At 40.5% G+C, this 23,568-nt stretch overlaps 3 protein-coding genes across 3 annotated transcripts; all 3 read left to right on the top strand.

Annotated features, from left to right (window-relative positions):
* Positions 1 to 581: 581 nt before the first annotated feature.
* LOC139217794 (syndecan-3-like) lies at positions 582 to 4,337 on the top strand. The gene is made up of 5 exons (XM_070849252.1): positions 582 to 738; positions 2,773 to 2,857; positions 2,971 to 3,017; positions 3,125 to 3,239; positions 3,327 to 4,337. The coding sequence occupies exons 1-5, from the start codon at positions 673 to 675 to the stop codon at positions 3,485 to 3,487; spliced, it is 474 nt and encodes a 157-aa protein (XP_070705353.1). The 5' UTR covers positions 582 to 672; the 3' UTR covers positions 3,488 to 4,337.
* A 1,226-nt stretch (positions 4,338 to 5,563) lies between these two features.
* Positions 5,564 to 13,053, top strand: laptm4a (lysosomal protein transmembrane 4 alpha). Its single transcript, XM_070849250.1, has 7 exons — positions 5,564 to 5,786; positions 7,475 to 7,595; positions 9,257 to 9,333; positions 10,385 to 10,507; positions 10,765 to 10,860; positions 11,222 to 11,320; positions 12,063 to 13,053. Exons 1-7 carry the CDS (start codon positions 5,658 to 5,660, stop codon positions 12,135 to 12,137), a joined length of 720 nt encoding a protein of 239 aa, XP_070705351.1. The 5' UTR covers positions 5,564 to 5,657; the 3' UTR covers positions 12,138 to 13,053.
* An 856-nt stretch (positions 13,054 to 13,909) lies between these two features.
* matn3a (matrilin 3a) lies at positions 13,910 to 20,127 on the top strand. Its single transcript, XM_070849751.1, has 6 exons — positions 13,910 to 14,193; positions 17,314 to 17,889; positions 19,093 to 19,218; positions 19,633 to 19,731; positions 19,942 to 20,011; positions 20,105 to 20,127. Exons 1-5 carry the CDS (start codon positions 13,995 to 13,997, stop codon positions 19,995 to 19,997), a joined length of 1,056 nt encoding a protein of 351 aa, XP_070705852.1. The 5' UTR covers positions 13,910 to 13,994; the 3' UTR covers positions 19,998 to 20,011; positions 20,105 to 20,127.
* The last annotated feature ends 3,441 nt before the right edge of the window (positions 20,128 to 23,568 follow it).

The raw sequence follows: 23,568 nt of genomic DNA on the forward strand, positions 1-23,568 counted from the left end.
ACAGGGGGTGAACTTTGGAAACTCTACCTTTGCTGTGCTAAATTCTAAAGGTAAATATTATACTTTCTACTCTATTACATGAGTTATACTGTAGTTACTATTTTTCAAATTAAGCTGTTTACATGCAAATCAATCCATATTGATGTAGTGAAGATTGTCAAGGTGAATAAATTAGTAATTGACTCCACTTTGACCTTTCATGTGAAAACACAATGCATAAATAACTGGAAAAAATATAAAACTGATATTTTAGTATGGTTACTTTTGTTACCAATGTGTCGTTTTCGTTTTGATTAAGTGAATAATTGGACATTTTTTCTTATGTCTTTCTTTTATTTTTGCAGCACTGGTGTGAATGTTCTCCAAATGCATCAACACTGAACAAATCCAAAAGCATCTGGGTGTCATTTTAACTGCGTAGTCTTTCATATACTCCCCTGCTATTCAGTCCACTACTTTTAAATTCATCTTATTTCTTAAAATTCAATGGGCCCTTCAGATAATCTAAAGTGGTTTCCAGATGTGTGTTTGTTGGTGTAAAGAGCACATCTGTCTGTTTCCTCTATTAAAGCTGTTGGTGGGCGGGGCCTAACCCGGCACAGGCTCTAGGTTCAATGAAAACACCTGCGGAGGTCCGCGAGGAGGAAGAGCCCACAACATCCCTGCTGAGACATGAGGAGACCAATAATCGCCTCTTTACTTTTAATTGTGGGATTAATACACCCGGGCAGCATGTCGGTAAGTCATTTTAAGTCTGTTAATGTCTGTCTGACTGACATTTTAAACAGCATAGACGTTACGTAAGTCTCACCTTTCCCCACTTCCTGGAGTTAACAAAGGACTGTGTCACCGCGACAAGGTGTGTTAGTTTCTGCCAGTACATCGTCTCTGGGGCTCCAGATTAGTTTGATATCTGAAACATTAAATAGTTTTATCCACAGTTACCTTAATCAATAACTCAATGTTTCAGCGGAGGACATCACACCTCTTACTGAGATCACCTACTGGCTTTGGGGGCTTTTAGAAGAAACTATTAATATAAATAGAGAAAACTTGATCAGCTATTTTATAGATATTATCCACCATTAAATATCTTTTTCTGCATCCGTGTTGGCAGCAATGGAAGTATTCTATGTACAAATATCATAATATTATAAACTATACTCATACAAGTAAAAGTCATGAATTACAAATTTAACTTATTAAATTTAAATTTAACTTTAGTGCCTAAATTAAAGTGTTGCCAGTTGGATTTATTATAGGTATTAATAGTACAAGTTCCCGTTGACCTTGTTTCCACTGTATTCCCATATTATCACGTTTATTGTTTTATTATTTTATTGTTACTGATGCATTAAGGTGTAAACAACATTTAAATGTTGTAGTTGGTCAAATTGGAGCTGATTTAACTCTATATTGTCAGTGTCATTGTTGCATGGTTTATGATAATCCACCGTATTTTACACATTTGTTAAATTGTGTGTAAAATCCAAATCCACAAAGTAACCAGTAACCATAGCTGTCAAATAAACGTAGTACAGAAAATAATACAATATTTCCAATGGTAGAAAAAGTACTTATGCTACTTGACTGAAATAAAAGTATTAAGAACACTATATAAAAATGCTCCAGAACAGGTAAAAGTCCTGCACTCAAAATCTTGAGTAAAACTCTTTCAACTGTAATTTTAGCCAATTATTTCCACTGTTCATCGAGTACTTTTATCCAACTGTTTCAAATTGTTATCTAGACTTTGTGTTAAAATAAGCTAAGATAAACTAGGCTAAACTAAGCTAAGCCAACTGGCTAAAGGTGATGTATACAGGAAGTGTAAAGATGTCATGGAGCCATTGAATTAATGTGTTTGTCGACTCTGAGAAAAGGAAGTGGGTGTGTCGGATGATTTCTGACTCAACATGCGTCATTTGGATTCTGCTGTTATTACTCGACCCTGCCATTTTCACAAACTTGTATCATCGAGCAGTTGTCATGCTAACAGTACAGCCTCATATTGTAACCTCCTAAAGCATTAACATTGGTTAATTGTTTTAACACTTGTCTGTAGACACAAGAATCATGACTCCTTGAACACAAAAATATCACTTTAAATGGCAAAAAAAATGGTGAACTTAAATGTGCTTATTACTTACTCCGTGGGCCTCTCACCATCACACGGTGAGTAAAATAGATGACTCTTCAACAATGTGTGGTCACATGACCAATGTTGTCTATGGTTGCCTAGAAACAAGGGGTCGCTCAGCTTCCCCACAGGCTCAAATCACCCTGTTCTACCATACTATATATATATGTATATACACATATATAAGGGAAAGTTTCATGTCTGTGGGAGGAAACCTGTGCAAGCATTGGAAGAACAAAACCAGAGTCATTTCTCACAAATTAAAACTAAACAGTGAAAGTGCAGAGTCCAAGTTGCTAACTTAAGATCACTGTTCTTTTACCTAAATGGGTGGAGTTATACTACCATCTAATTCAAGCTGTATTCTCTACTCATTAAACTTTATTGGTGATAACTGTGTGTGCACTTACATCATGATGTGTTTGCCAACGTTACTTCGGAGGGACTTTGTATCTGAGGTATGATTAATTTCTTTATTGTGCTCTTCAGGAAAGTCTCTTTTACAGGCTTCCTTCACCACTTGTCTGTTTTCATACGACTGCTAATAAGACAGGAAACAATATTGTTATGCCACTATTCAGCAGTAGTCTGCATTTTTAAACATCCTCACTACATCTTCTGCATGACATTAGTTTTCTGCACCTCCTGAAGACTTGGAGGGATCAGGATATGACCTGGACACTTCTGGGTCTGGCTCAGGCGATTGGCCAGAACAAGGTAAAGCTGTGTGCTACACACAAAGACACAATGAGAAATTTATTCACTTTACATTGTATCCATTGTTCATGTCACACAATATAGTTTATGCTCTTTATTTGTCATTTGACCAGATGAAATGAAAAGCGTTAACGGGGGTCGAGCTGAGAATACTTTCCACGTAGGGCACTTGGCTTGTTTTAATGAGTCTCACTATTTTGTCACATTTAAATATGGATGGCAGGGCAGGAAATGAAGTTATTCAGCTGTCCCTTCTTTTGTCCTTAGGGTTCTTGGGGCCTGACCTTTGATAATACACAGTGGTCTGCAAAAAACAGCGGATCAGGATTTGTTGTTCTGGCCAACAGCAAGAGTTTGTTGGAGAACAAAGAAATCTTTGCAGGTACTTTCAGTGTGGTATGCTGAATCTAACAGGATGATACACTGTTAATATGTATTCTAACTCAGTCCTGTATGTTTCTGTTTACAGGAGTCATTGCAGGAGGAGTAACAGGAGCGATGCTTGCAGCTATACTAGTAGCGATATTTATCTACAAATGGCAGAAGAAGGAAGATGGAGGATACTCTCTGGGCCAGCAGAGGGCTCCAGATAAAGATTATCACAAACCCAAGCGGGAAGAAGTCGTTTAACTGTTCAAACCTTGAAAAACCAGCATTTCTTTACTCAGGTGATATTGCCATAAGTGGTAACAGTTGTTCTTGCACCTTGTGGAGCATGCTGCCTTTGATATGTGTGCGTGTGTCCACAGCAAATCTCACATACTACTGGACCGATCAGCCCAATATTTTTGTGCATATTTATGCCCGCATGCGTAACGACCTCAGGATTACTAAAAAACCTATTGCACTGACATTGTTTTTTTTACTGTTGCTAACTCCTGACTCCTCACTCTGAATTGGCCGGTTCAGAGATGGACAACTGCTTCAGTTTTAAATCACAGAGCAAAAAGACGTTTCTGGCTATCGGCTAAAGGCTAAGACAAACCTTACCTAGTCTGCTGCAGGCCACGTTTTGGCCTTTGCCGTAGCTTAAAAACTGACATCCAGAGAAAAGTGCGGTCTCGTTTTGAACCAGAGCATCTGCACATTAATTAATACTCCATCTGTTATGATCCATTAAGCGTTATGAACAATTTGGCATGAATAAATCTCTGATATCCTCATCAGCATCTGGACAGCTGTTGTGTTGAAGTCTGTTCCCCCATTAAGTAGTGTTTCTCAGGTGCAACAGGGCGTTTCAAAGCTGCATGCAGGACCAATGACCTCAGTTTTTCTAAAATCCTGGATAATCCATGTGCTATGTGAATCTTGGGGAAAGCCATTCCAATGTGTACATACATACAGCTTGTATAAATGTAAATGACAATGATTACGTAATAAGAATCAGCTGCTACAACACAACACCTTATCTTGTCTAGAAATGTGATGATATGAAATGATATTTACTATTTTTGTAATTAATAAATGAGCTTTATACTAATTTCAATTATCCATGTATTTTTTTGTTTGTATGAGCATATATTCAGAGTGTGTGTGTGTGTGTGTGTTTGTGTGCGTGCACGTATTTTACATGCAGTCTGTTTAAATGTATGTAGGACAATGAAATGAGATCAGAGCAGCTGATCTATCTATCTATCTATCTATCTGAATGAATGAAATTATGGATTATCCGATGATATATGGACCCACTGCAGTCAGCTCTTCACTATAAAGACATTAAAAAAAATGTAGAATTAGTCCAAAAAGTGATTTTTGTAATATGATAAGTGACCATTTGATTTATTCCTTATAAAATCAGCCTTCTAAAACTACAATATGAAGGATTAGGTTGTATTTGTATCATAATGTCGGAGAGATGGAGAAACCAGCAGATTAAAAGATTAATTTAATAAAATAATATTACTTAATCTAAATTTTATGAAGTTATTAGAATTTCCTAATCCGGAATTTCCCCTCGGGGATTAATAAAGTATTTGATTGATTGATTAATCCCACCAATGCCAAAATCACCAGACTTCATTCAATAATTGTCAATATGATGTTCCCTTATAGATTCATAAGCCTGAGCATCTCTGCACGTGACCACACAGACTCCATCAATAATATATTATCTTTGATCAATATTTCTGAGAAATGACACCAGACTAATCTGCAGACTCTGTGTCTGTGCTGTTATAAATTCAGCAGCTGCTCATTTAAAATGATCTATCAGCTGATATTTTGCTGTTTAACAACACATCCCCTGTGGTTTTAGCCACACATCACTGGAATGAGCTCATGTAGGTGTTAATAATGTAGTTTAACTTCCTGCACTATCTTCAGTTATTTATTAGGTTCTTTTTGTGCATATCTATAAGAGCATAGTTGAAGGATTTAATGATTTTCATTGCCAGTGACTGCCTCACAGTAATTGTTGTGCATAAAGAACTTGAACTTGAAGTAATGGTGATATAGTATTAAACAAACACTTTGGCTTTTAATGCAATCACCACAAATTGTCCCGCTGTGAACCTAAAGATATTGTACCTTGGGGCAATTTATTGAGGATTTTTTCCATCTAGCTTGCTCCAACACGGCCTTGCGCCTATTGGCTGTGCTCGTAATTTCTTCATGGCCATTGGTTCAAACCCCTGTCAGTCAAAGTTAGCGCCTTTGGTCCCGCCTCTTCCGGTCCGTCAGCGCGTTTGTTTTTATCCGCGGAGTCGCGCAGGTCGTCAGGGAAGCGGTGGGCGTTCCTCCGTGTCCGTTCGCTGACTGTTGATGCTGAGAAGGTATTTCTCCTCCACTACCAGCTCTACCGATGTTTCTTCCTACGCTTGTGGAGGACATGCATCATTTCAAGCCTAGTCGAGACAGATTGTACACCACCAGGTGTTGTGGATGTTGCCACGTCCGGACGGGGACCATCATCCTGGGAACATGGTACATGGTACGTAAAATGGTTGATGGGACTTAGCAAGCTCACGCTAGCTAGCATTGCTTATGGATTTGAGTAAGTTCGCTTAAGTAATAAGTTATATAATGAATGTCAACTAGACAGCGATATTCAATATTTACAATATTGTTTTCATGAGTGTTGTCCACAACTTTAATGTGAGCTATGTGTTACTTTTGACTAAAACAGCCGTTACATGCAGAGTTACCGTTATGCTATCGTTAGCAACAGCCTGCTATCATTTCAGGTCTGACTAGCAAAGTGTTTCTGTCCACACAACTCGTCCAACCTTGAAATGCGGTTAGAAAACTGGTACTGAAGACAACAGGTAACATTAGAGAGTCACTGGCATTAGGATAGGACCTGAGGGTTTAAAATATGTGACATTTTGATTAACGTTATGTAGCACGGTAGCCCACGCTAGCTGACATAACAAGCACATAATAACAAGCCTGACCATGATGGAATCCGCATTAACACCGTTTGTTAGTAAGGGACACCGTTTTTTCAGTGTGATTTATACTGTAGTCGCTGTTTTTTTTTTTTTTAAAAAGGAACTGTATTTCACTGACACACTCCGGTGCATGTCTGTTTGCTATCGTTAGCCGTCGTTGACCTCTGCTCATCTCGTTTCTGCTTTAACGAAATTCCTTTCAGCTCACAGCTGAATTAATCCCCTCCCGTTTTACCTAATCACATAACAGATGTTCCTGCTTTTGGTTGCATTTCGAAATCCTCCTCCGAGTTTTCAACAGCTGGACAATATCTGACACGTATAAAACACGTGAGCCATGTTCCTCTATTTCCAGGAAAACGGTTTTTCACAATGAGATAACACCTTTAAACGTGTTTACAGTGGCTATTCAAATTTGACAGACAGGCTGGTGATTTGGTGTATGGTGTCAGCCATTATAATAGTCAGTGGTCATGAACTGGAGCTCTTTTTCTCTGTGCTCAAGCAGGCAAAATGATGTTACTCAGTTGTTCCATAGATTCTTTGCAGAAGTTTTAGTTTTGCAAGCTTTTGATGTGGTTGAGTATTGGACATATAGACATAGAAGTTGGAATCAAATATGATGGTAATGCTTTGTTTGGTTAGAGCGTTCTTGGTCTCATTGATAAGTTTTTAGTATCATCTCTCAAAAGCCACTTTCTCTATGAATAGTCCCACCGATTTTTAGCCTGTTACATTAACTCCAAATAACATCTGTTTTATAACATTGCTAACCATTTTTCATAGCATATAATAAGTTACATTTTCCTTCCTGATAACTATCTGTTCCAATTCATGCCAGCATATGTAATTTGTTTTTCCAGGGTGTTTGCAATTGCTTGTTTGTCTTGTGGAGTTTATTTTGCAATAACCTCTTGTGAATGTGCCGTCTCTTAATGCTTGAATGCTCGTGTGTCCGTGAACGGCTCATCATCATGACTGTGTTCCCACATGATAAAGTAACCTTGACAAAAACAAGATAAATAGTTCAATTATAATTGAGCAAAATTGTTTTTGTCTGTCTTCTTCACGTCTTTGCACGTTGAATTCAACAAATGGCTGGCTATACAAGAGGAATTCAGTCCAAAATATTTTCCAAACCTTGTGTGGTATTATTTTGTCAGTCACGTAAAGGATAGAGTCCTCTGAAAAAACAAGCATCTTTCTTCTTCTTCCTTCCTCTCCACAGGTAGTCAACCTGTTGATGGGCATCCTGCTGACCGTAGCTGTGACCCACCCAGAGAACGTGCCCACAATTGACTTGCAGTATGAGGTCATTGACCATTACTTTGCTTCCGACAGGATGTCTGGTAAGCAGCGAAATCTACATGAGAAATACTGAAAGTTTATCAAGCATTTACACGTCTGTTGCAGTGGGTTCCTTAATAACCCATCATTGAATAAATGCTCTCTGTATTGGATTTGGTGGTGTATAGCTGCTTTTTTCTCTCAGCCATCAGCTGCTGCTGTGCTGAGGGTGTCATGTGATTCATCTTCCACAGGGAGCACAGAACTCCCCACTGACTGTTAAACAAAACAGCTCATGAGAACAGCCGAGCACTGCTGTTTTGTGTACACATCATTTGGAAATGTTGTTATTGGTGTGGTGTCCACTGTTGCTTCTTCCTGAAGGATTTAGGCGTCCGTGTTTATGTGGGCTGGGGAAGGGCTGGCAGGACGATCAGGGTGCCTTTTTCTCTTGAGGTGGCGGTTGTTTTGCTGGTTGGCTTGGTGAAGGCCTCTTAATTTTTCTAAAACAGTGACTCAGCGGGAGAGGAGGGGAAACAACTGTGGTGGGTTGACCTTCCCACAGCAGGCTCATGCCAGCACACAGGGAAGTGGAGGGTGTCCACAGCCCGCAGAGGCAACGTTAGCATATTGGTGCAGCTTTATCAGACTGTTAGTTTTATTTATTACTATAGATTTCAGGCCACGTTTAGAAATGATTTAACTGATGGAACAATTGAAAATGACCTTTTGGCTTTTAGTTTGGATTAAGCAGAGTATTTGTCTTGCAGTTACTTATAATTAACTACAAAACGCCAATTATTCTCTGGTTGCAGCTTCTCCAAGTCTCAAATTTTCTTTTTATCCTATCCTCTGTGAAAGTAAACAGAGTGGCTTTGAGTTTTAGATTGTTGATTTGGACCAAACGCACAATTTGAAGATGTTACATTTAGCTTTAGAAAGTTGTGATAGTAAAAATTAAAAGTAAAAACATCGCTTATTCAAGAAAATGATTGGCAGATTAATTGAGAAGAAAAAGTAGAGATCATATGAAGATTTTTAGCACTGCTCACTTTTTTGGACATTTGATATAAAATAGCATTTCTTTGACACGTGACCCTGTCCAGTCATAAACCTATAACTGAATACAAGCAAAACCACACACTAACATTGTTTAGACCCGAACAAGACCCACAAGGACATAACTTTATGTTTAACACACAATAAAAGTGGTATTTTCATCAATTCCAACATATAGGCCCGTTTTTGTATTCCTTACTCGCTGAATACCAGAAACTAAGCCTATAAGTATTTTGTTTCCAGTAACCTGTGGGTGAGCTCCAGACAGTCCTCTGACAGTTTCATACTGCATTGCTGCAGCAGCTCTGTCTCTCCAGTGCAACAGGCAGAACAGTTTGAGGAAGTGAGAATGATGGGAAGAAAAGAGGATATGAAAGGCAGACCCTTTCAATTACCCCAGACTGAGTTTCATTGTGTCTTTACCGACACTACACAGCTGAGAGGGAGAGGCTTAACGCTCCCCAGAGTTGGCCTTTTAAGACGGCGTTAGCTGGAAAGAGAGAAGCCCTGGAGACAGTTCACTTACACTGTATGCAAATCACAGCTGCTTCAAAGAGAGCAAGCAAATATACATTCACCCACACTCACTCATACATACATTATCAATTAAGGCTACAGCTGAGCTGAAATGTAATAAACCTTATTCTCACTTCTCCTCACACAGAGAACGCCTGTGTTGGATTTGCCATCTCTCTGCTGATGCTCACTATCAGTGCCATGATGGTGTATGGAGCCATTACTGTAAGTCTGCATAGCGGACGTGATGCCGTTTTTTAAATTCTCTTTTGACAGCATGCACTTTATTTAAAGTGCTGTCATGGTTTCTTATGCAAATATGTAATCTCTGAATTTGCATTTATAAAAAAAGCATCGCTTTCAAGTTGTCTAATAATAAATCCAGATTTCAGAGGTAAGTAAGACATAACAGGAAATACAAGAGCACCCTCCCCAGTACGTTTTAGCTTGATGTTTAAAAGTATCCCAATGCAAGTGGGGGTGTAGCACACAATGCTATCTTCTTACCGCTTGTCGTCTTTACCTCCCAGGCCTGCCTGATGGCATCAAGACAGACAGGTTTGATAGCCTTTTGACATGGTGCTGCTTTAAGCTGCTAGTTGGGATGACTGCACAATTAAAGTATGACTCACATCTGCATGCGGGGTCCATTGTTCGTGCAGGCAGTCTGTGCAAGAGTCATGCTTTAGTTGTACAAGTACATGCTCCCGAACAGCTGCAGTAGAGACCCCTGTTCCAATTCAGTGTGGCAGTGCAGAGCTGCTGTTGCTGTAGTGTCCCTATGAAATACCCTAAATGTTTGAACCATGGTTATGATATACTAAAGATAATCAGTCCTTTGCTACATAGATATAGCATATACCTACTGTGTTTTTTGTAGAAAAAAAAGCTAGAATGCTGATGGTAATGTACAAAGTTACAATGTCAGCACTCCCCGTCTCTGTAGGTAGACTCTTCTCAGCTACCCCAAACCAGATCTGATGATGTAGTCACAGCCTGAGCAGTTGAGAAAAAGTTTTCAATCCACGAAAACTCACATTAGACATTTAAACCATGAAAACCAAGGTTAGGTTTTTAAACTTGGAGCACTTTAAAAGAATGAAAACTACAGTGTTTCTGGTTGCTGCTCAGGCTGCAAATGCATCTTCATCTGTAGAGTCTGTACAGCGAGAGCCAACAGATAGAACCCACCCACCGCACACAGATATATAAGAACGTTAATCTTACACGTGTGTCTGTTGATGACTTTGTCTCCACCTGTCACTATCTTTCTCAGCACCGCGACGGCTGGCTCATCCCGTTTTTCTGCTATCAGCTGTTTGACTTTGCTCTGAGCTGCCTGGTGGCCATCAGTTCTCTCACCTACCTCCCCAGGATCAAGGACTACCTGGACCAGCTGGTCAGTCTCACCAGTCTCACCAGTCTCACCAGGCCACAGTCTGGAGTCATGAATTAATCACACTAAGACTCGTGTTTATTTTACTGCACAATTTAGCTGTTGGTCCAATAATTTTGCGGCTGATGGCCTCTGGTCGAAATGGAGATCATTCATTGTTTTCTTATCGTTGGCATGGTAGCATTGATGGCGATGTGAGCTGAATAAGTTTAAAAAGGTTTTATTGATTATCTGCCATTGTCTGTTCTTTTCTTCCTCAGCCGGATTTCCCATACAAGGATAACCTCCTCTCCCTGGACTCCAGCTGTCTCCTGCTCTTTGTGCTGGTCTTCTTTGCCTTCCTCATCATCCTCAAGGTGAAATTATAGGTTATGCACAGATAAACTGTGCTTATTCAGTGTGTTGGTTAATTTAATTTATGTCCTAGTAATGCAAACTAAAATAAAAAAGAAATCCAATATGGTTGGATGAAAAAAATTGATATTTCCTGTTATGGATTCAGTAAAGAAGTGAGTTTAAGACGAGCAAGGAAATCAGAGGAAAGCATAGCTCTGTTTACCACCGATGCGCCATTGGTCCCATTAGAATTTCTTTTGGTGTATTTAAGAGGGGGGAAAAAACAATGAGCTTATGTATTGAAAGTGTTTACTGACTGTTCAGTTACACAGCCTGATTAAACCACAAAATTCTCAATACAACCTTATCTTTGCTCTCCAGGCTTACTTGATCAACTGTGTGTGGAACTGCTACAAGTACATCAACAACAGGAACATGCCAGAGATTGCAGTGTACCCTGCCTTCGAGACCCCTCCCCAGGTATGCAAGCTGCCATTATCATGACTGTTAGGAGTTGTATCTACTGTCACCAAAACCCCCCGACACTGTCAGATGAAGCAATATGAAATTCTTTGGTTAAGCCAGCAGAGGGCGTGCTGTCCTCACATTAACATTGATTCTCATTTTGTCTGAAAAGCCAAAAGAGGGACTTCCCTCTTTTGGAGTACATCCGCAAATTCTTTGTCAATAAATTGAGTACTTGTTTGGTATATAACATCACAATTTCCCACAGCTTAAGTTGGCACATTTAAATGACTAATTGAAGAACCCAAAACCAAAATGTATTCAGTTTACTATCATACAAGACTCAGAAAACCATCTTAAACTAGTATATTTGTAGTATTTTTTTAATCTACAGAAACTGTTTGGATTAATCATTTATTGTTTCATTTTCCTTTTGGATTTTCTGGTATTCTTTGTCTCTTATGACAATTAACTGAATATCTTTGAGTTTTGTGGCCTGGTTGAGCCAAAACACACAATTTAAATATATCAGTTTGGTCTATTTAATGCCAGAAAAAAATCCCAGAAAAAAAACAGTAGAAAATCCCCATCATAATTTCCCAGAGCTCAAACAATTGAATGACTAATGTGTGAGTACATATTAGCGCTACAGCTAACGTTAGTCGTACCTCTGATCTGTGACAGAAGCATCACAGCTTCTGGTCAGTGTTTTTTCTGCACAGTGACTCTAAACTGTTTTTTCCCCTCTCTTCTCTAGTACATCCTGCCCACTTATGAGATGGCAATGAAGATGCCAGAGAAGGAACCACCTCCCCCTTACATGCCTGCTTAAGCACAAGCCCCGCTGCCAAAAGACACACACACACACACACACACACACACACACACACACACACACACACACACACACCACACACCACACACATGCACACGCACACACTACCATATGCATTCCTACCTTCCCTCACTAACCCTTTCTGATCACCATTATGCCCTCACATCCCCACCCTCCTCTGACCTACTGTGTATGTGTAAGGCCACTGACTATGTTTAGTTCTACCCGACCCACTGTACCCACAGTACGTCTATAGACGAGTGAGAAAAGAGAGGTGGGATAGAATGAAATCTGTGTGAGATGAATGAATGATCTAATGGATGTGATGTTTGAAAAGGAACAGAAGCTACCAGCCGACACCCGCCCCGCCCTCCCCTCCCCCTTCTGGCCTTTTTTTTGTCTTAGTAAAAGGGATACATGTGAAAATTACATTGCTTGAAATGCTATCGTCAATCCAGCACCATCCTATATATAGATTGATATATGAAGTGTTAAAAGACTATTATGACAATCCACTTATTATAGCTCTTATTGTTGAATTGTGTTACTTTCCCTCCCTTAATGATCTAGACTATTCCATCTCAGTCTTGAATGGAGTCTGTAGCACTTTTTTGTCTGTTATTTATTTAGCTTTGCCGTGGTTCAGTTCACCACCACACCCTGACGTGTTAGCAAAGCTAGTGAATAGTTTTCCATCTGAGACTGAGAGACGGACGGAGAGAAAAAGCAGAGGGCACTGACAATGGATCATTTTCTCTGCTTCTTTCTCACCCGACATCTGGAGCAAACGGTTAGTCTTGTGAACATTAGTAGTTGCATGCTTATCAACAGCCCCCCCCCCCATTACTTTACTGGTAATATGATTTTATTCTAGTGGAAATACATTTGACTTCAATAAACGTTTCAGAACATTTATGTCATCTGGACTCTTTTGTTGACTCTTTGGAAAGGACGGTCACTATGTGTTGCTGACAGAAACTCACCTCAACAGCCACATTTGGAGCTTTTTTTATCCATGTTGGCTGAAAAGTAGCTGTTTTTAGATGCTGAATGATTCTTTAGGTGAGTTTTGACACTCCGGTCTTCTGCTGTCATTCAGAAATGAGGGTGAAAACTTAAGGAGCTGATGGATAGAAGGGGTTGTGCTTTTATACCCAGGCTTTTTAACAAGTTGGATCAGGTTCATCAAGCCAAGTTATTAACATTCCCTCGTCTAATGGTGAAATGTGAAATACTGAGTCTCTTCAGATGCAAAAAGCACTCATTACATCATTGTACAGCATCTGGTCTTCACTATGATGATTCCAAAGGTGGGACGTGGCCTGCATTCCCAACTTTTATCTTTTATGACTGAATAACAGACAGATGATTAACCAACCAGGTACATAAGATAAGATAAACCTTTATTCGTCCCACATTGGGGAAATTTGCTGATTTGCAGCAGCAAAGAACAAGAACAACAGGTGGCTATATAAGTAGAATATAATATATATATATTCCCCTACTCGGGGAAGTTTATGATTAAAAACCTACACCTGTCGATCTTATAAGCTATTTCAGTATTTTTGGACTCGACATTTTTCTCCAGTAGCTACTGTCCCCCGCAGTGTGGAAAAAGCCCCATAAACACCTTCGTGATGCGACATTTTTGTGTCCAGTCAAAATGTCTGGCAGAGGAAAGTGATGCGTTTGGGGGACCCCATCGATAAACGCGTGACAGTCCTCTTGCACCGTGGCCTGCGGATCACGTCCCACCTTTGGATTGGACAGACGGTCTGACGCGTCGGGCCGAGAGCCCCTCATATCAGGAGGCGGCCAGACCCCCGCCGAGCTGAGCAGGAGATCAGGCGCAGGATGGACCACCGGGGCACTGAGCATGCAGGCACGATGAGGGCTGGAGTCTGGAGGCTGCTGTGCTGCGCTTCTCTGCTGCTGTCTGACGTCCTGGCCACGTACCCACTGAGCGCGGGAGACCCGCAGCTCACAGCCGCACAGAGCTACGCACAGACCAGGAACAACGGCCGACCACCGCTCAGGACCCTCAACCCGGCAAGTAAGTGATGGTTGCAACTTCAGTCCAAAACACTGCGTTAGTTTTTCTGAGGGACAGTTTTCTATTTTGCTTAAGTGAAAGTAGCAGTGCAGCAATGTAAAAACACCAGTGTTTACTCAAGTACTGTAAATACATCACTACATTTTAATGAGAAGTACTATTTCTAGCCAACTTTTTTAATTCCACTGATTTTATTTGACATCAGTGGTTACTTTTCAAATTACGATTTTACACTGAAAAACGTGTTATTATATTATATATTAATATAATGTATTGTTTAAAATGAAGCCGTATCCACCTCACTACTTTCTCTCACTACAAGTACTTTTGCTTAGATAATATTCTGTACCTTTTACTTAAGACTTATGAATAACCATTATGAGCCAAATTAACATTATTTATGCAGAAAAATAGCCCCCATCTGGGTTGTGCTACCACACAGTGTGTCAGATTATTTGCATTTTAATGTAGTGGTTCGGTCAAGGTGGAGCTCATTTTAACTTGTTTATTTATTAAATCCAAAGCAATGCATCATTTGGTGTGAGCTTATTATTGATTCTATACGTAAAATGATAAAAGTGGAGTTAAAAGTTTAGTGTTAGTGAAGAAGAAGTATAAAGTACCATAAAATAGAAGTACAACTACTTCAACACTGTACTTAAGTCTAGTATTTGAGTAAATGTACTAATTTTACATTCCACAGTTGCTTTGCAGCCACGTTAAACTTTTTGAGTCTCTTTGTCACCAGTTATGATCGGTTTACATAAAAATAATGCAAATTGTTTCATGATAGAAGTCATTTATTCTTGCAGGTGACATTTTACAATAGTCATGTTTGTAAATTGAACAGAAAATATGAAAGGGCTAGTAAAACTAGATATTTAATCCTCCCAAAACTTAATCGAACCAGTTGTATAACAACAGGATTTTACACTTTTCCCCAAACACAACATGCATGAAATCTGAAATCTGAAATCCTTGACCGGGTGTTTCACAGGCTTTACAGCGGATAATCCGAGCTTGTTGCAAACGACCCAGGTGGCTGAACGTACACTCATGCTTCAACTAATTATGTGTCTGTGCTCACAAGACAAGCTAAAGTTGTTGTATATTTCCCTTCAACTTACTTCACAATGTCAACTTACACAGCTTTCCTGTTGATCTGCTTTCAACCTACTAATGTTCTCTATCACTTTTCCTTTCCGGGGGCCCTGTAGTTCACAGAAGTGATTACACGTATAGAGGAGGGTATCACTACCACTACCAGCCACCAAGGATCCCTCCACCGGTAGTGTATCGACCTATTCCTCTGTCTCCTCCGGTGACGTACCACAGACCCTCAGTCCCAATGCCGCCCTATCACCACAGATTCAAAGGGCCAGTGGCACCACAAATGCACCACATATACAAAGGTCTATCTCCACCAGTAGCTCACCATCCCCATCAAAGGCTCAAAGGCCCGTTCCCCTACAAATTGAAAGGTCCCTGTCCAACAAAGTTAGACCCTACAGTACCAACGACACCTCTGGTGTACCTCCCAACCGTCCCTCCAACTCTACCAGAGCTGACAGTGCTGCCAACTCTGCCAGCAACCACAGCAGCACCGGTGACAACCATCATGCCAGTGGTGGTGACAACTGTGGCGCCAGTGGAGACAGCCGCTCCTGTGACGCTATCGGTCAGTACCCAAAGCGGCTTCATCACCACCGTCAGTCCTGTGGAGACAGGTAGAATATTACCAGTCAGGTTTGCTCCCCCCCCCCCAATGCTTTCCAGGTCAGATCTGTTTGTTTCGCTTTGAGATCGAATAGAAATGCGTGAATGCCACTTTAAGCAGATGCCATTTTATTTAAAGGAATAAATCAGCATTTTGCAAAATCTTGCTGAGAGTGAGATGAGAAGATCCATACCACTCTCATATCTGTCTGTTAAATATGAAGCTACTACCAGCCTACCGTTAGCTTAGCTTAGCATAAAGACTGGAAACAGCTAGCCTGGCTCTGTTCAAAGATCCAAAATCCCTCTTGCAGCAGCTCTAAAGCTCCCTCATGAACACTTGACACTGAAAGGTTGCCTTCTTGTCATCACATTAAAAAAATGTGTCATGAAGAATGTAACAGTTTTGATTAGTCCAGTTGGATCAACTTCCTGTCATGTTCACACCATAAGGTTGCTACAACATGGTGTTTTTATACTTCAGATTTTGAGCAGATATAACAGTTTAATTAGTGAGCTTTAGCTCTGCTGGCAGACAGATTCTTTTCTTTTACATTTGTAGAGATTCAGGCTAGGTGTCCAATCTTTCTGCTGAGGTAAGCTAACCATCTGTTGGCTGCAGCCTCATTTACTCTACAGACATAAGAGTGGTGTTGATCTTTTATTTTTCTTGCCAACCATTCCTTTAAAGCAGATGTAATTTTATTTCAAAGTGATTATCACAGAATTTTTGATGGTGATATATGTTAGTAGTAGGGGATAAAATAAGTGCCCCTCTAACAGGCTGAATTGCCATTTGGTTTCACTTCGTTATTCGGCCTTTTTTGATTTAAAACTAAAAAGTCAAAAAGGCCTCTCTGCATTGAACATTTTAAGTTTGTTTGAATAAAACCAGAGTCTGTATTTTTTTCTTTGAAAAAGGATCTGACACTAAACTGGAGAAATGTGATTCAGAATATGTGTATGTGATCTGACAGGCAGGTCTCCTAACACTGTCTCCATCTTTAGGTGTGATGTCTCTTTTTATGTGTGGGCAACAAGCATCCTTTTCATTCAGGGAAATGAGATAAAAGGATAAGTCCTATAAGTCTCTGATGGACTGAAACACTGGACTTGAAACACTGAAATGATACAGTATGTATTACGGCATACAATATCATTTCACCAGAAACACAACCTTTTATTTTACCGCTGCAGTGATGCACAACCGTTTCCTGTTGTTACCATGGGAACATGCGTTGTGCATCCCAAGGTGTCCTGTGTCTTGTTCATGATTGTTAACTGTATGACTCTGACTGTGACTGTTTAACCAACAAGTTTGAATGTTTCTCTGAACAAAGAACTGGATGTTTAGGATTAGATGGTCTTAACTTGCCACTTAATCCTGGTTTGGTTGATTACCAGAGTTGGACTCTCAGTGCAGGAGCCGTCCCCTCGACCTGGTCTTCATCATTGACAGCTCTCGCAGTGTGCGTCCTGGTGAGTTTGAGAAGGTGAAGATATTCCTGGCTGACATGGTCGACACGTTGGACGTGGGTGCGGACGCCACCAGAGTGGCTGTGGTCAACTACGCCAGCACGGTCAAGATCGAGTTCCTGCTCAAAGACCACTCCAACAAACCAGATATGAAGAAAGCCATCTCCCGCATCGAGCCGTTGGCAGCTGGCACTATGACCGGCCTCGCCATCAAGACCGCAATGAACGAAGCCTTTACAGAGCAGTCTGGAGCCAGGCCTCGCTCCCGGAACATCTCCAAGGTGGCCATCATTGTGACAGACGGGAGACCCCAAGACCAGGTGGAGGAAGTGTCCGCTGCAGCTCGGGCCTCAGGCATCGAGATCTACGCTGTCGGGGTGGACCGTGCTGACATGCGGTCCCTGCAGCAGATGGCCAGCATCCCCCTGGAGGACCACGTCTTTTATGTGGAGACCTACGGTGTCATCGAGAAACTCACCTCCAAATTCAGGGAGACCCTGTGCGGTAGGACAAAGAGACCTGCGAGACCCTTTTCTCGCCATTAACCCCGGTTCTAGTTCCTCGGTAAGGGGCACCTACAGTCTACAGGGGGTTTTGTTGCAGATTGTGGATCATTCAGTGTGTTACTGGTGAATTATAAACTCTGAAATCATGAGGAAAAATACAAGGCCAGATGCTCTCAACCCCCACATGGACTGCAGATGTCGGCACTAGAACCTGCTTGTAGTCGCCAAGTTAAACCAGTGTAAAGTCTTGGGGCTGTGCAACCCTAAACTTTCAGCTTCTTTATTTTCAAAAGCAAAAAATGCATATGGTGATCATTAGTCATTTGTTTTGTACTGAAAGCATCATTACAGTGATTGCTTTTAATGCTTTATTTGAAATGTACAGTAGAACCTCAGTTTTAACACAAACCAGTCTGGAAAGACTACAGTGACTGAAATAATGTAAATATGGACACGTGTGTAGATGTGGTTTGGTTTTATTGTGCCATAAAACAACATACATATAACAAAGTTGTCTACATACATATGAATTCCATCAAGCACTATTTGTAGCTGGTGAAACGTGAAAATTGAAATAATCTGTTAGAATTTGCTGATCTGAAGTACAGATTTAGCTGTATTAGACCTTTAAAGATTGTGGCAAATGAGGTTCTGCTGTAAATTTGTGAATGTTTGCCATGTTACTGTCTGATGTTTGTCTTGTTCCCCCCGGAGATTCAAATGACATAATTTATCCATGTAACTCATGTCATCACTGTTGTACTTCAGGGTTCTGTGATTTTACCTGTGTTGTCCAACACACAGTGAACCTAAGCAGTTCGCAAATGACCTTGGCTGAGATGTGGTGAAGGACGAATGAATGGACCAAGTTTTCCACCACAAGTAACATGTGGTCAAGTGCAAACATTTAAGAAAAGCTTGCGAATATGGCTTTTTTGATCCAAGCAAAAAAAAAAAAAAATGCCACAAATGGAATCTAAGATAGCTGCTGCAGTAAAACTAGATCATTTTGCCTCCACATATCCTCCGTTAGAAAGAGATACTGATAACCATCAACTGGTTTAGTGGATTTTTGCAATCTGCACAGCACTAACTTGCCTATCGCACGCTACCTGCCTATAGTATACTGTATGCTAGCACATGAAACTGTATCCATGCTGCCATTTTGACAGCACCATCCCTTAATCCCGGCTTATTCTAGGTCTGGACCCCTGTGCCATGGGACATGACTGCGAACACATTTGTGTCAACAGCAATGCCTCCTATTACTGCAAGTGCCGGAATGGTTATATCTTGAATGCGGACAAGAAAACATGTTCCCTGAAACGTAAGAACATACTGTATGGATTCCTGCAGCAAATGTGCATAAAAGTATATGTGTGAAAGCTTTAAAAGCAATGTGCAGTTAGTGTTTGGCTTCTAAGCAGGGCTTCACAACATCACAACCAACTGGTGCGTAACCCCTGACTCTGTAATTCACTGTTGACTGCAGCATTTGTTGGACAATTGTCGGGTAATATTATAGAATTGATTCATTATAACTGCCTTATTGTTGCAAAATAGCGAAGATATTGTAGAATGTTTTGGAATGTATTTATCTTTTAATGTGTTTTTGAGCTTGATTTCTTCTTGAACAGCAGCCTGGTTGGAAAAAGTAGAGCGGGCCGCACTCTGTGTGCTTTTTTTTCACCTTCTGCATGATCTGTCACACTGACGTGAAATTTTCTTTCTCCCGGCGAAGAGGTGAAGGTGGAGGTGGTGGAGGATCCCTGTAAATGTGAAGCCAGACTGGTTTTCCAGAAGCAGACACAGGCCGCCATCCAGCAGCTTACAGCCAAGCATATCCTTCCTGTTGTTTCAGATGGAAGACATTTTATTATAAACATTCCCTGCAGCACATTTCACTGAGGTGAAAGCGGCTTATTTCTACCTGCTGGTATTGTTATGGGAATGTAATTTAACAGTGTGTCTTGTATATGTTCAAGGGAGCAATATGACCGCCATTTCTCATTCTCATTGTCTACAAATGTGTTTCCTTAACTGACCACACTAGCCGACGTGTCTGGGAGAATAGAGCGCCTGGAGAACATGGTGGGCCGTGCTTAAGGATGGACATCGTGGTAGGTGTCGACAAGTTTTTTTACTGGAATGATTTGTAGTAAAGTCTCCCACCCACCGCACGGTTTAACCTTTTGTTTATTTATTCTCTGCAGTGACAGCTGGCCGCTTTGTTTCCTGTCAGCGGTACTGACGCGCACTTCCTGTCGTCCACTCTCAGCTACTACTGGATTTCAACCACAGATGGAGTGAAGCTGTGATTCATAAACCAAATATCCCTCAACTCCCAGAGTAACAACATCTACAGTTGATCTGGGAGTTTTATGAAAATTAAATGTTTTGAAATTGCTGTAAAAGCTACTTAATACATTGTCGTCTAAACTCAACTAAACAAGTATTATTGTCGTTGTTTCTCCTGTACTGTATTATGTTTGTTTGTGTCCTGTTTGTACAAAGTTGCATATTGTATATAGTACTTTTTATGAAAATGTCATATTAGATTTACTTAGTAACAGATTTTAATAGAAAATTACTATATGCTCTGAAGCATTCAGCAAAGTAAAATGCTTTCTATATGAAATATTTTTTCATATTGTCTTTGTTATATACTCTGTTACAGCAATTAAACTCTTGCTAATCTTATTGTTACAAGTTATATTATGTGTCATCAATGAGAAATGTTAATCTTCTGTGTCTATGAATGTAACTTGATGATATACAATGTTTGCTACAAATTATAAATGTAACCAAGCAGACAAATTCGACAATAAAATAATCAGGTTGTTGTGCACAACTACTGTCTCTTTGAAATAAAGGGTAATGCTGACATTAGGTGTGAAATCGCAGTTTAACACAATCTTGTGAGTCTAAACAATGAAGCTGATAAAACTGAAACGATGAAAACAGTAACACTAGATAGATGCATGCATGGAATGGTTCTGTTCGAGGTTTCTTCCCGTTAAAGGGGAGTTTTTCCTGCCACTGTTGCCTAATATAATATCTGTTGCTTGCTCATGTGGGGATTCTTGAATCCTTAAATTTGAACCCCTAAATCGTTGGGTCTCTCCCTTAATTAAAGAGTTTGGTCTAGACCTGCTCTTACCTTGCTGTTATGAATAGGCGCTATATAAATAAAGATTGATTGATCGATTGATTGATATAACCCTGTAAATTTATTTCACAAAGCAATTTGAATCCATGGTGCGAATGGCGGAGTCCGCCACTAAGTGGAAACAGTAATGGCAGGATGTGAATACATTGAGAGATAAGTGCTTACAAAATGCTGACCGTAAATAGTGGAAAAATATGGCTTAGTTTTATGAAAGTTGAAAGGACTGTAACTTGCTTTATAAATACACTGTAAACATATATTTTCTTGTTTAGTCAAATTCTCGTAATAAATTCCTGTATCCTTTTTTTCCGTCCATTATGTATGTCACTTATCCTTAGAGGGCTGCACCAATCCCAGCTGACACTGGGCGAGAGGCGGGGTGCAACCTGGACTGGGTGCCAGTCAGTCACAGGGCCGAGACAGATAATAATTCATGCTCACATCCACAGAGATGGAGCAAAGTTCGGTGGTTCAATCCCTGTTTCCTCCAGTCCACATGTCAAAGTATCCTTGTGCAAGACACTGAACCCCAACTTGGTCCTGAAGCAGCTTCAGTGTGTGAAAGAATAGTCTCCTCCAACTTAGATTCCTCCCGTATGAATGGGTGAATGCGGATGTAATGTAAAAATGCTTTGAGTGGTCGAAAGGTACAATACAAGTACAGACCATTTACCATTTACCGTTCACATGTATCTGCAATTTAGAACCACCTATTAACCTGCATGTCTTTGGACTGTAGGAGGAAGCCTGAGTATCCGGAGTGAACCCACACGGGGAGCAGGAGCACGAGGAGAACATGAAATATGTTTCTGTGGATACAAAAGAGGCATTATATCAGTTTTTTTTTTATATAACTAAATTCCAATGCCATGTATGTATTTCTACATCAATATAGAAAGGTAAACACGATGGTGGAGCTCTGACATTTCTATTAACAATGTGTTATAATGTACTCTGGCAGTCAAACTGCCCTGATATCTGAGGTCAGGGGAAGATCACTTCCTAACACCTAACCCTGTGTACTCAGAAACACACTAAACATAAAATAAAGCTGGATTTAAGTCTAAAATGTGCTCACAACTTAGCAGAGCTATTACCTGACTTGATAAATTACTATGCAGGGTAATCATTTCAACACTTTCCTACACCGCCAGCTGTTTTTGTATCCTGCTATCACCATCATGTCCTTTTTACACCTTCAGCTTTGCCAAAAAAACAACAGACAGGGGTCATCATGTAACCTCTGGAATGAGTTGGCCTATTTGCCTGAAACAGCCCTGACAACAGAGCTTCTCTGTGTGCTCCGTCTGTGTGAGGCAGAGAGTCAACACGCCAACGTTTACCTCCAGTCTGGTTTGGATCCTCTCCCTCCTTCCTTCAACCAGGCAGCTGTTTTATGTTTGTTTGCTATTTCAGTGGCTTTCATGGTTACCACACACACACAGGCGGTCAGAGAGATGAGCCCACCAGTGTTTCAGCGCAAGAAGATGAATGGGACTCACACGCCTCTGAGAAGTGGAAAAGACACATAAAGCTTGGTGCAAATGCATCATTGTTCAGGAGGTTTAAGGGCTGAATTTTCAACAATATCGCGAAACACTTTAACAGTGCTCTGTTTCAATGTATAACTTTGTAAGGGTCAGTGAGGGCATCTCTCAAGTGTTGTACCTCACAATGGACATTCTCACAATCCTCACAAATGGCTCAGAAATGGACAGAAGATGTTTAAAGTAGCCATATGTGGCGGAAGACCGGAGTTTGTGGCTTTAACATTTCAGCATCAGCAGTAGGATAGTTTGTATCAAAGGAATAGTTTGACATTTTTTAAATTACAATAATCACTTTTCTTGCCAAGATGTAGATGTGAAGTTTGATTCCACCCTCGTGTCTCTACACCGAAGATGAAGCTACCGCCAGCAGCCAGTGAGCTTATCTTATCATAAAGACTGGAAACAGGGGAAAAAAATTAATATACGCTTACTTACGACTGCAAAACTCACTAATTACAAGTTACCGCTCATTTCTTTTGAGGTGTAAAAACATACTTAAAATTTAGAAGAGCAAGAAAGTGAATAAGCGTATTTCCCAAAATGTCAAACTGTTCTTTTTATGCTTCCTTCTGGAGAAGGAGCGGTCAGAGACATGAGAAAAGACATCTGTGTAAGACGTTACACAGATGAACAGCAAAAGGATTCAGAGAAACTGAGAAGCTTTGTATATTTTTGTTTTATTGCATCTTTCTATCACAATGTGGTCCATTGAAAACATACTCAAAAGCAAGACTTCTCACACCAATGACTTGAAGGCTCTGGAAAGACGCTGAGACATTTTGAGGGTGAGAGGTGAACTGTAGTGATATGTGCAGTGCGGTGGTGCGGTGGGTCTGTCAGTGAGGAGGACACCCCAGACGAAGACGTGTGATGGATGCGTGTCCTGGTTCTGCCAGACCAAAGTGGACTTTGATACCTGGTGTTAATTCTCTCAGCAAACAGTAACATTTAGAGCGCA

This window comes from Pempheris klunzingeri, chromosome 18, assembly GCF_042242105.1.
Source record: "Pempheris klunzingeri isolate RE-2024b chromosome 18, fPemKlu1.hap1, whole genome shotgun sequence".
In the NCBI taxonomy this organism is placed as follows: domain Eukaryota; kingdom Metazoa; phylum Chordata; class Actinopteri; order Acropomatiformes; family Pempheridae; genus Pempheris; species Pempheris klunzingeri.

What these genes read in the sequence shown, in the direction of transcription:
- laptm4a (XM_070849250.1), top strand. Translation starts at nt 5,658, where the DNA reads ATGTTTCTTCCTACGCTTGTGGAGGACATGCATCATTTCAAGCCTAGT. An exon ending in TCCTGGGAACATGGTACATG is followed by an intron (nt 5,787 to 7,474) that starts GTACGTAAAATG and finishes TCCTCTCCACAG; the next exon opens with GTAGTCAACCTGTTGATGGG. An exon ending in CCTTCCTCATCATCCTCAAG is followed by an intron (nt 10,861 to 11,221) that starts GTGAAATTATAG and finishes TTTGCTCTCCAG; the next exon opens with GCTTACTTGATCAACTGTGT.
- matn3a (XM_070849751.1), top strand. Translation starts at nt 13,995, where the DNA reads ATGGACCACCGGGGCACTGAGCATGCAGGCACGATGAGGGCTGGAGTC. An exon ending in ATTCAGGGAGACCCTGTGCG is followed by an intron (nt 17,890 to 19,092) that starts GTAGGACAAAGA and finishes GGCTTATTCTAG; the next exon opens with GTCTGGACCCCTGTGCCATG. An exon ending in CCAGCAGCTTACAGCCAAGC is followed by an intron (nt 19,732 to 19,941) that starts ATATCCTTCCTG and finishes AACTGACCACAC; the next exon opens with TAGCCGACGTGTCTGGGAGA.
- LOC139217794 (XM_070849252.1), top strand. Translation starts at nt 673, where the DNA reads ATGAGGAGACCAATAATCGCCTCTTTACTTTTAATTGTGGGATTAATA. An exon ending in AGGCGATTGGCCAGAACAAG is followed by an intron (nt 2,858 to 2,970) that starts GTAAAGCTGTGT and finishes TCATTTGACCAG; the next exon opens with ATGAAATGAAAAGCGTTAAC. An exon ending in GAGCTGAGAATACTTTCCAC is followed by an intron (nt 3,018 to 3,124) that starts GTAGGGCACTTG and finishes TTTTGTCCTTAG; the next exon opens with GGTTCTTGGGGCCTGACCTT.